This window comes from Protomyctophum bolini (genome assembly GCF_963924005.1).
Source record: "Protomyctophum bolini genome assembly, chromosome: 12".
Lineage (NCBI taxonomy): Eukaryota > Metazoa > Chordata > Actinopteri > Myctophiformes > Myctophidae > Protomyctophum > Protomyctophum bolini.
Genome location: NC_137873.1, coordinates 17,592,722 through 17,604,054, shown reverse-complemented (window position 1 = coordinate 17,604,054; position 11,333 = coordinate 17,592,722). Strand labels below are relative to the sequence as shown.

At 42.9% G+C, this 11,333-nt stretch overlaps 2 protein-coding genes across 2 annotated transcripts in view; one reads left to right on the top strand and one right to left on the bottom strand.

The window, feature by feature from the left end:
• Window positions 1-1,800, top strand: part of proca (protein C (inactivator of coagulation factors Va and VIIIa), a) — a gene marked incomplete at both ends in the record, with an annotated part of 7,776 nt that extends 5,976 nt beyond the window's left edge. Inside the window, 3 exon segments of the mRNA XM_080778926.1 lie at window positions 628-745; window positions 1,191-1,511; window positions 1,514-1,800. Coding sequence (XP_080635052.1) covers window positions 628-745; window positions 1,191-1,511; window positions 1,514-1,800 — 726 coding nt within the window.
• A 1,368-nt stretch (window positions 1,801-3,168) lies between these two features.
• On the bottom strand, window positions 3,169-8,881 carry dusp28 (dual specificity phosphatase 28). Its single transcript, XM_080779307.1, has 2 exons — window positions 7,995-8,881; window positions 3,169-5,743 (listed from the first exon to the last, which is right to left on the bottom strand). Exons 1-2 carry the CDS (start codon window positions 8,376-8,378, stop codon window positions 5,630-5,632), a joined length of 498 nt encoding a protein of 165 aa, XP_080635433.1. The 5' UTR covers window positions 8,379-8,881; the 3' UTR covers window positions 3,169-5,629.
• Window positions 8,882-11,333: the final 2,452 nt, after the last annotated feature.

Below are 11,333 nucleotides of genomic sequence, written 5' to 3'. Positions count from 1 at the left end.
TCATCGTGTGAGCATATTATAGAGAAGGGGAAAAAGAGAAAAAACCCCACAAAACATTAAATTAAATAAAAACAAAGAGTCCAGAGAAGTATTAGAGATAGCTATAGCCCCTTTGACCCTAGAAGAAGCTTTTATGACCACGGTCATTAAATACCAACCACTTCTACATACCATCTCAGAGCTGTGCTATAGGTGCATGCAGAATATTTGTTTTTTATGTTTGGCAGCCTAGGACATACCTACAGAGTGGTTGTTGGAGGGTTTTAACAACGTAGGCTGCCCAAAAAGGAGGCAAAAGGGCTGGAATGGTATTGTCAGCTGCCACATAAGGCGGAGATGCTGTTAGAGATGCCCATAGAGTACTGAGTGCTTATTATATATATATCATGAAGACATATGTGCCAAGATTTTGTGAATGTAATCTTAACTGTACCTTTAATATGTCCTCCTTGTATGCTCTCATTTATGCCTTTATGTAGACAGGAATACATTGTTAAAGTGTGTGTGTGTGTGTGTGTGTGTGTGTGTGTGTGTGTGTGTGTGTGTGTGTGTGTGTGTGTGTGTGTGTGCATGCGCGCATGTGCGCGTGCGTGCGTGCGTGTGCGTGCGTGTGCTTGGTTTAAATAGGCTCTGTTACTGAATGCAAGAGGGCGGTTCCACTGTGGAGGAGTCCTGATAGATGAGAACTGGATTCTGACTGCAGCTCACTGTCTGGAGAACAGCCTCCGTTTCAAAGTGCGACTGGGTGAGCTATACAGTCTTTTACTCCAGGGTTTCTCAAACCTTTTCATGCCAAGGACCCCCGAAATCAATGTATTTAAAAAGGTTTTGTGCCATGGACCCCTAGAAGAGAAGATTTATAAATTCAAACATTTTACTACTATTTTCAAAAATAGCAGACATTAAAAAAAGGAAAGATATTTAATATTTCCCCAAACATTTTACTACTATTTTCAAAAAATAGCAGATATAGCTTAATTGCAGCCACAATGGAAACAAGCTTCAGAGTTTGACCTTCTATTTATGAATAGCCTATAAGCCAACATATACTGTAAATGGATAAAGCGGTTTGAATTGTTGTGATGCCATGTTAAGGCTCCTGGTGGAACCCCGCCCCCCCCCCACCCCCCCCCCCCCACGCGAGACTATAATAATGTCTCATAGTGTTTTTAAACCCATCACTACTGCAGGTGACTACGAGCGTTGGAAGATGGAGGGAACAGAGGCCACCTTGCCCGGTCGCCTCAGAACGGCATCTTCAAGCACCCAACACTACACCATGAACAGCAACACGGTGGACAACGACATCGCCCTTCTACGCCTCGCCACCCCCCTGCCCCTCGCTCCAACTACATCGTCCCCAGCGTGCCTCCCAAGCCGCAGCATGGCCGAGCGCGTGCTTCACCTCAACGGCACGGTCACCGTGGTGACCGGCTGGGGCAAGGAGGACCTGATCACAGGGAAGTTCAGCTCGGCACTCAACGTCATCAAGGTCCCACTGGTCGGCCACGCACGTGTGCCCGCGCGATGACCCACAACATCACTGACAACGTGCTGTGCGCCGGCATCCTTGGCCAGCAGGTGGACGCCTGCGAAGGGGACAGCGGGGGGCCCATGGTCACTTTGTACGGGGACACGTGGTTCCTGATCGGCCTGGTGTCGTGGGGCGAGGGCTGTGGCAAGAAAGACAAGCTGGGCATCTACACCAAGGTGTCCAACTATAACGACTGGATCGATCAGATACGCGAAGACTGGGACACAAGACGTCCAGTCCCCGACCACTTCTCTAACTGGGTCTGAAATCTTTTTGGGCTTCACCTGACCACAACGTCGTTTAGCTAAGAAAACTGCAAGAGAAAACCATAGCGATATGAATGTTGATAATAATAACCCATCATCTTTTGAAGAATATAGCATCACAAAGCATTGCAATTCCTGAGCAGATTTATGTATATAAATAAATCTAAATAAGTTTGCTTCAATCTGGGAAAGCATCTGTGTGTCCTTGACTCCTTTTAGATTTTAGCTATAGGCAAATGAAAGATTTCTGAAAACTGTTTTCTGATTTAGAAAGCATTTTTAGAATCGGCCTCATGTCTAACTGGGTTAACACAGCTGGTTCACCCAGAACTATGTCAAAGTTTTATCTTTAAACATATAGCTGTACATTCTCTTTCTCTGATGACATAGGGCCTCATAGGCCCTGTAGTATTTCTAGGTACCCCTTGGGGTACATGTAGCTAGCTACCCCCATTTGAGATGCAATGCAATGCACTAAGGCCCTGGTTTTCAAAGTCTGTGCCGGTCATCCAGCTAAATGGTTTGTTTGCATTTGTACACTCTCAGAGTTAAAACAACACTAGTTTGGGGTATCAGTGGCGCATAAATAACATGGCAGCCAACATCTTTGACTTAATTACACAAGGGTCTCTGCAAGCATATCTGGTGTGGACACGCTGTGATTGGCCAGTTTTCGCATTGACTGGCAGTTCTGCCTTGCACCTTGGCAAATACCAGGATCTGCCAGGATATATCTGCCCTATGGTAATAGTTAAGCCCTTAGCAGGGTGAGTATACATTTATAGAAGGATGATTGTTATTGCTTAAACATGTTACTTTATAATTTAGTGGGACAAAATATTATATATACTGTATGCTAAAAAGGTTACATAGTGCTGCTTTAAATTAGCAGATTTTACTGGGATTGCAGTCCCAGAGATAACAGCCCTCACGGCTCACACACATGGTCATGTTATATCTCACCTTCTCCCTTTTGTTTTATCTCGCCAGTCCCAGGAGCAACTCAGGAAAAGGCCTCCTACACAATAGAGATGTAAAACAGTTTTCTAATAATTAAAAGAAAACTCTTTAAAAGGTATGTCTGTTTTTCTTTCTGGTTATATTACTGTTTTTATTCCATGATCATCGATCACAAAGAAATGCAAATTTCTTGGAAACTACTATAAGAATTGAAATGGATTTGCTGAGGATTAATCAGCCTGTGGCCTGTCCTCTAGGGTGCCACCCTTAAACCAAATGTTTTGTAGTGTTAATACAGAATAAGCCACAAACACACTCCCCCCAAAAAAGAAATAAATGTAAACTAATAGACACAAAACCTTTATTTGATTTTATTTCAATACATACAATTGAGAAAATGACATTTGTATCTATGTTTAGCCTAATCATACGGTTAGCTTCTTGTCTCTTCAAGCTTAGCAAGCTTGGTTCTTAGCGCTTTCATGTAAAATGTGAGATTATTTTTCTGATGGTTATTCAGTGGTTTCATGTTATAGGGCTGGGCAATATGAACAGAATCAAATATCACCTTAGGTGTTTGACCAAATACCTTGTTATCACCATTGTGACGATAATAACATGAAACCCTTTGTAGGTATAAAATAAGACTTGAATATAACCAGGACAAGACAACACTTTTGACATATCATGTTATTACAATATCCAAAATCCCAGATGACATCTAGTCTCAAATCACAGTATCAATATAATATCAAAGTATTGCCCAGCCCTAGGTATTCCTAAACATTCAAATCACTGCACAACACCAGCAGGAGTTTACACAATATGCTAAAGAACATATAAAACAAATCATTATAAGCTTAACCTATTGATCTATTGTAACTAGAATAGGTTATCAGCTGCCTGGCTTTATAAACTCTAAAAGTAAGCTCATGTGTCACAGTATGCGGCCTAAACACAGTAAGAGACAAACTAATTCAAAGGCAAACTATCGTGATTAATTCTAAACCACATTTCCTGATCAGCCATGGTGGTCAGTGCTCGATCTGCTCCTGTGTGCTAAAAATGAAATAACATAAATATGTACACCAATCAGATTACTGTACGTCATTGGACTTTATACATCTGGGTGTACCATGCGCTATATACTGTACACATAATCTGAATAGTCTAGTCAAAACCAAATTTGTATAATGAATCTACCACTAGTATATAAATAAGCTATATCTGATGGCTTGTGTACTTTATTCTATAGAATTTACCTGAGTACAACTTATTGCTATAGTACCTAATCTATGTATTTATCTAACAGGGGTTTTAGGTATTTGATGGCTTTGTATATGTATATAGCGCTACACTATTGTGTATACCAATACATGGGTAGTACTGTATATCAATGAGCTACCTCATTCCAAATTAATACCTTTCTGTTTTGGAAGAAATAAAAATAGCACAAAAATGGTTCTATGTAGAAATCTCTTTCATCAACTACTTTGAGACCAGTGATTATTTTGTTTAGAGAAGCAGTTGGTGTGTGGCTTAAGCCCTAACCACACCAAAAGGTCAAGACGGTTTTAGCGTTGTCCCTGCGGTGTGATATGTCTTGGTGACCCACGTTGACCCTAGTGATTCAACGCATGGAATTCAATGGCCCAAACCACCAAAGGGTCGAGACGGTTTTAGCGTTAACTCCTTGCAACCGTTTGAACCCAAGGAGTTGCATGGTGACCCATTGGTGTGGTTAGGGCTTTATAATTTTTCATATTAACGATAATGTTTTTAAAATGAGAAAAAACAACAACACTGTTGATCCCTCCATCATAGCGTTACGTTGCCCTTGAAGCTGTAGCAGAACCATATGGCTAAGGTTAAAGTGAAACTGTGCTAAAAAAATAAATAATGCTAATGGGTCAATGGTGTTCTGCCTAAATGCAGCAGCATTGTCATTCTGTAAAGGTGCTTCTATGCAGAGGTAAAAGCTGACACTGCTACAGTACAGCACAGCAATTACTCTGAAAGACAAAAGGAGAGGGATAAAGAAAACGATAAACAGCTGAGGTGAAGTCAATTCTGTGGTATGAGGAAAAATAAACCCTCATGGTCATCAGAGAATGATGAATTATGTGTCAAGGCAAAGGTCAAGATCTTCTACCCAATGTACTGTATTGTGTTTCTCCCCCTTAATTCATTTATGCTGCGTCAGGGTGTGTTTGCACTGTCCTCTTGTTATGAAGAAAAAGTGCTGCCTGGAGTGCTTTATCTGAAAATAAAAGACATCCTCCACCTACAGTACGACAGCGGTACAGGGGCAACCTTGTCCAGGAGCTCCATATGGACGAAGCAGGTTTAAAAGCTTTACTCCGGCCATTAAAGGGAGAATTTGAATACCTGTTGTGGAGGGTAAAAGCCAGCAGTCTTGAGACAGCAGACACAGTTTATCCCGATTGCTCAGCTTTTAAAAAGCAGCTCACGTCATGTGCATTTCTTCTTTAAAAAGTTAAACTATTCTCAACTTTTAAATGCGCTCAGCGCTGCCAAAAAAAGCACAATGACCAGCACCTTTTAAAGGTGGCCCCTTTTGCAGTATGCGGTCACCTTTTAGTCATTTGCCATAGGCTTTAAGGTAAAAAAGGCAGCGCCTATTTTTATTTAAAGTATGCTAGCGTGAACATACCCTCAGAGAGCCTTTTGGTACTGTTCTGCCTCTGTGTGGGACAAACTGGTCAAACCAAACAAAATGCCGTTTATTTGTGCCCTCACGCAGGCAAGAGGAACCAAGATATGTTCTTACAAACACTTGGAAAATAAGGTTTAGTAAGATTGTCTCTAGAGGGAGAAACATCCCAGCCCTGATCTCTGTGGATCTGTATTACTTGGGTGCTGAATTCTCTCCGCGTCTCTTTTTCAGCTCTTTTTCGTATCTCTCCAGCTGAGCCATGAAGCCACGGTTGGGGTCGATCACATGACGAGCTGTCTTGACTTTCTGAAACAGAGGAAGGGACAGTACATTTACAGTTATTACTACTTTACCACTGCCAGGGGTATCATGCTCATAGAAACAGAGAGGGCATGTGCCGCCTCAGATGTTTGGGGTAACCCAAACAATTTGAGAGTGTATACATACAGAACCAAATGCACCCGTCTTGCCATTTTTATTGGTGATAGAATGCACATGATTGCGAACGCAGTGAGCACTTACTATGAGACCTAGCAGATCATGTCTGTCTGTCTGTCTGTCTGTCCGTGTGTCACGCTTTTGTGCCCATATATGGAGCTGCTTTGGGGACTCCTTATATGGTTATGGCTGAGTTAAAAACTTAACTTAAAAATAACTTAACTTAAATATGTACGAGCTGCGTTCGCTTCCCGCGTTTGCGCGTCTTACTGGTACTATGCCTCTATTTCTATGTAGGCTATTGTTGACCTACACACTACTATGCAGTGTGCACACGTGACCAGACAGGCACAGAGGGCAAGGTTAGGCCGTCTTTATGACAATGTGGTATGGCAATCTTAATGTAAAAGGAAGAAGCAAGTTGCAGCGAATAGTGAACCTAGCCTCAAAAATAATTGGGAAGAGACAGAAACAATTAGGTTGTAACTACAAGGAAGTACTTCGGGAAAAAAACAAACTAAGTACCAAAAGCTAACCGTAACCGCAATCTTTAAAAATTCCTTCATTCCTAATGCCATTAAGGCACGAAATCATACCATGTCTCGCTAGATCTGTTTTTAATGTATTTGCCACTGTTGTCCTGCATTTTTGCCATGAAGATAATTGGGTAAGTGTTTTTGCTGTTGTTGTTGCGGTTTGTTGTGCCTGCCTGCCTGCCTGCCTGCCTGCCTGCCTGCCTGCCTGCCTGCCTGCCTGCCTGCCTGCCTGCCTGCCTGCCTGCCTGCCTGTCTGTCTGTCTGTCTGTCTGTCTGTCTGTCTGCCTGCCTATCTTGGAGTGAAATTAACAGTATGTGTCCCTTAAATAGTGTTGTTTTTCAATGAACTACTTCAAGCTATGTTACCTGCAGATGCAGATGACCTTATAGGAGGCAGAAACAAACAGACAGTGTGAAGAGGTCGTGTAAATCACTGTATGTCAGCAGAGGCCTGCCTCCAGATACATGATGAGTCAGCGCCAGCGGGTATGTTCATTATTAAGGACACCTTGTGTCAGGATACGACTGTCATTGAAATCCAAACTATGACTTTGCAGCATTACAGAACAGGCTTTCTAGTTTTCAGGGGACATGGCCGAGACCCAAGAAGATACAATATTTATGGAAGTATAATTCTCTGCCTCTAACACGCACTTAGGTTAATTAACCATTTTATAAATATATAAAGATTGTGGCATCTTTATATATTTATAAAATTGCTAATTAACTTATTTTTTTTAATGAGAGGGACCTGGCCAAGTGCCCTCTTGGCACAATAAAACTAATAAAAATAAACACAAGAAAGAGGCAATTTAACACAATAACAACAGAATTTGGCTTCCACAAATACTAAAACTAAAAACAATCAAAGACCACAATGATTCTCAGCCTCATACCTTATGTTAGTCCCTGATCCAGTGATGTAAGTACGTATATTCAAGTATTTTATTTACCTAAGAAGACCAATTCTAATACGCTTTTTATTGCTTTTTCTTGACCTTGGTTTATACTTCTGCTCTATTTCAGGGATAACATTGTACTTTTTACTACCCTACTACAGTTTTTTGACAGGTTAAACCTGTAGATTTTGAATTAAGAGTGTCTGCTAATTCCTACATTTTTAATTGTAATTATAAATGTAATACAACACATACATTAAGTGATAAATAATATAGGTTAATCTGCCCAGCAGCACATAAAGTAGCCTATAAGCTCCACCTTTACCAGCAGCTGCAACATTAAAACACATAGCACTATTTACTACAATCCAACCGGCCAGTTCTCATTTTGAGTAGGCCTATGTTTTCATTTTGTAGGAATACTGTAATGATACCAATATAGTCTATCTTTACTACTTTTACTCAAATACAATTTTGAATACAGGATTTCTACTTGAAAATGAAATACTAGGTATTTCTGTATACATTAGGCCTATATACTTTAACTTAAAGTAAAAAAACTTCCACCACTGCCCTAAAATCCCAACACTGCCCATCATCAGACAGCAGCTATTTTGATGGGGTCCTGTCTGTCTGCACCGTCTGCACCACCAGAGCTGAGAGACCACTGTACAAGCCACCCACCTGAAAAGCGTCGTTCAGCGACATCTTGCGGTGCTTCATGAGATACGCAACGCACACGGTTGCGGAGCGGCTTCGTCCGTTCTTGCAGTACACCACGCTGTGGCCGTCGCGGTTCGCCTCCTTCTGGATGGCATCGGCGGAGCGGTCGAAGTAGCGGTACAGGTCCTCGTTGGGGTCGTCGTAGACGGGGATGCGAAGCGTCGCAACGGCGGCGGGAGATGATGAGGAACTTGAGGAAGACGAGGTTGATGCTGCGGGGAAAGGCTGCTTCTTGGAGACGTTGATGCAGAGCGTCACCGCCTCCTGTTGGAGGAGCTCGTCACTGCAGGCCGAGCGAGCGTTGCTGATGAACAGGTGCTTGGTCACCTTGCACAGCTGCAGCATGGTGGTCCGTCCGACCGCTTCTAATGTGAGCTGACAGACGGTCACCAGTGCCACTCACCAAACTATGGGCCCTATACGAGTATATTTTGGTCTACAATCGAACGCTAGTACTCTCTAGCTCTTGTCTCCCTCTCAGCTGTCAAATTGTCTAAATAGCCCACATAACTTAGTTTTTAAACCCAAGCAGCCTTACATTTCCCCCCGCTCACATGGCTATGAAATCAAATGACCCCTCTACTCCCCTATGCTCTCACTGGGAACTCAATTCAATGTCCATCCCGCAACGTTGAACGGTTGAAGAGTTAGCACTGACCACTGAGAACTACAGCAACTTCACATGCGCTCAGCCTCAGTGTCACTCTGCAAGGACACAGTCAGTCACAGCTGCCAAGCACATACAGTATAGGCTATATAATCTGTAAAACACCTGCTATTAATTTACATTAAGATGTTGTCTCGTTCTTTAGCCTGTGAAAAGGGTTGTTTGGTTAATCTGCTCCAGCCTTCCTCTAACCTATGTGCCACACAGTAAGTTGGGCTATATTTACCATAGGAACAGGATAGGGCAGGCATTCCCTGGGTCTTAGTGCTAGCCCTTTTGGGCCTATAGGATACATTGTGCTGCATGGGATGGGTAATATAAACTTTTTTTCCTGTGTTGAAAACTTTAATGTGGGGGAAATAAAAACCATAAGTAAGATAATTATAGTCAGTACTCATCTATTTCATTGCTTGACGCTCAAAACAATAACAATAACAACAGGCCTCAAATAACTTACAAAAAGATCAATTTAACTACTTTAACTCTACATTGCCAATTTGAATAGCAAGCAGATGTACAAGGTAACAAAGCTATGGTTGCAATGCAAGCGTTATGATCAAGCCTGTAAATGCTATTTAAAAAAGAAATGTTGAAAAATGTATCTGAAAATAATGTAATATTTTTGAAACATTTTAACAACACAAATCTTGTATGCGACTGCGTATCTCTCTAGGTCGTCCTCAGACGAGCCCTCCATCGTCGTTTCCAGTCATCCCGGTTCTCCATACATCTGGCCAGTTCGTTGGTACTTTGTGCTCCTGCGTCGTTCTTGAGTACATCCACGTATGTTAGCGTTGGACGTCCTCGTGATCGGTGCCCGTGTGTTGGTTCCCACAGCACTAGTTTACTGGCTGGCAGCTCTTGGTGTCTTTGGCAGTGTCCTGCTAGTCTCATTCTCCTGGCTGCTATTTTCTGGGTCACCCTTGGCATTCCATCATACAGAGTTGTGTTTGTAACATGTGTGCTCTTATTGATGTTGAGTACTGCCCGCAACATTCTGGTGTAGCACCCATCGAGAGACTTCTGCAGGGTTGGCTTCAAGGTCCAGCATTCACTGCCATATAGGAGAACGGACTCTACCGTTGCGTAGAAGAAGCTTAGTTTGGTTTGACGGGGGAGGTTGGAGTTCCATACACTGGCCATGCCGTTTAGGGCCCTCCATGCAAGGGCCTTCCTCACTTTCAGGTCTTGTTCGGTGGAGTTGACCCATGAGCCCAGGTACTTGAAGTCATTGACTTCCTTCAAAGCAGTGCCTTCTGTTGTTGTTAGAGGTGGATGCTCTGATGGGATGTTATAAGTGATGACTTGAGTTTTCTTGGCATTCAGCCGGAGGCCAACCTTGGCACATTCGCTAGCACAAAATATTTGTAGATGGGGTGTTTTGTAGACATGACATTTGAGAACCACTGTTCTGTACCCGACATATAAGATCAGTTTCTTCTCTGCGACCGTGGAGTCTGTTCTCCTCTGGGCTATAGCTGTGAATGCTGGACACTAACACAAGCCCTACAGAAATCCCTGGATGGGTGCTACACAATGTTACGTGTGGTACTGAACATCAAAGTGAATCGATGTGTTTCCTCCAAATGCGCCTTGGTCTGCCCCGGGGTCTCCTCCCAGTGGGACGTGCGTCGAGGACCTCCCTAGGGAGACGCCCGAGAGGCATCCTAACTAGATGCCCGAACCACCTAAGCTGGCTCCTTTCCAGGCGAAGGAGCAGCGGTTCTACTCCGAGTCTCTCTCGTGTGACTGAACTTCTCACCCTATCTCTAAGGGAGATGCCAGGCACCCATCGAAGAAAACTAATTTCGGCCGCTTGTATTCGCGACCTTATTCTTTCGGTCATGACCCACACTTCATGACCATAAGGTGAGAGTATAGGAACGAAAATTGCTCGGTAAACAGAGAGCTTTGCCTTCTGGTGAGGGGGAACAACAGTTAACTTGATGGGAAAAAAGGTCTTGCCTATACTAGGCCTAGAACATAGGACTAAACCCATCGTCTTGATATCAATTTTGTTATTGCGAACGCAGTGAGCACTTACTATGAGACCTAGCAGATCATGTCTGTGTGTGTGTCTGTCTGTCCCGCTATCCAAATATGGAGTGTGTTGCATCAGCAATCACTCAGCTCCATATACTGATAGCCTATACCCAGGTTTGCATGATAAGGATACTGAATTTTATTATAGCACCTTTCAAAACATGGTTACAAAGCACAGAGCAATTAAGGTTAAAAATAAAATTCAGTATAGTTATCATGCAAACCTGCATGGGTATAGGCTATCAGTTATTCCTGTATAATAACCAGTAAGATGCGCAAACGCGGGAAGCGAACGCAGCTGAGACCCTGCAGATCATGTCTGTCTGTCTGTCTGTCTGTGTGTCTGTCCCGCTGTTACTGTATATGTGGACCTGGCCCCTTTTGTGCCCATATATGGAGCTGAGTGGACCTGGCCCCTTTTGTGCCCATATATGGAGCTGAGTGATTTCTGATGCAACACACTCCATATTTGGATAGCGGGACAGACAGACACACACACAGACATGATCTGCTAGGTCTCATAGTAAGTGCTCACTGCGTTCGCAAAAACAGTATGATCATTTGAATATACAATCGTGACTTAAACAGAG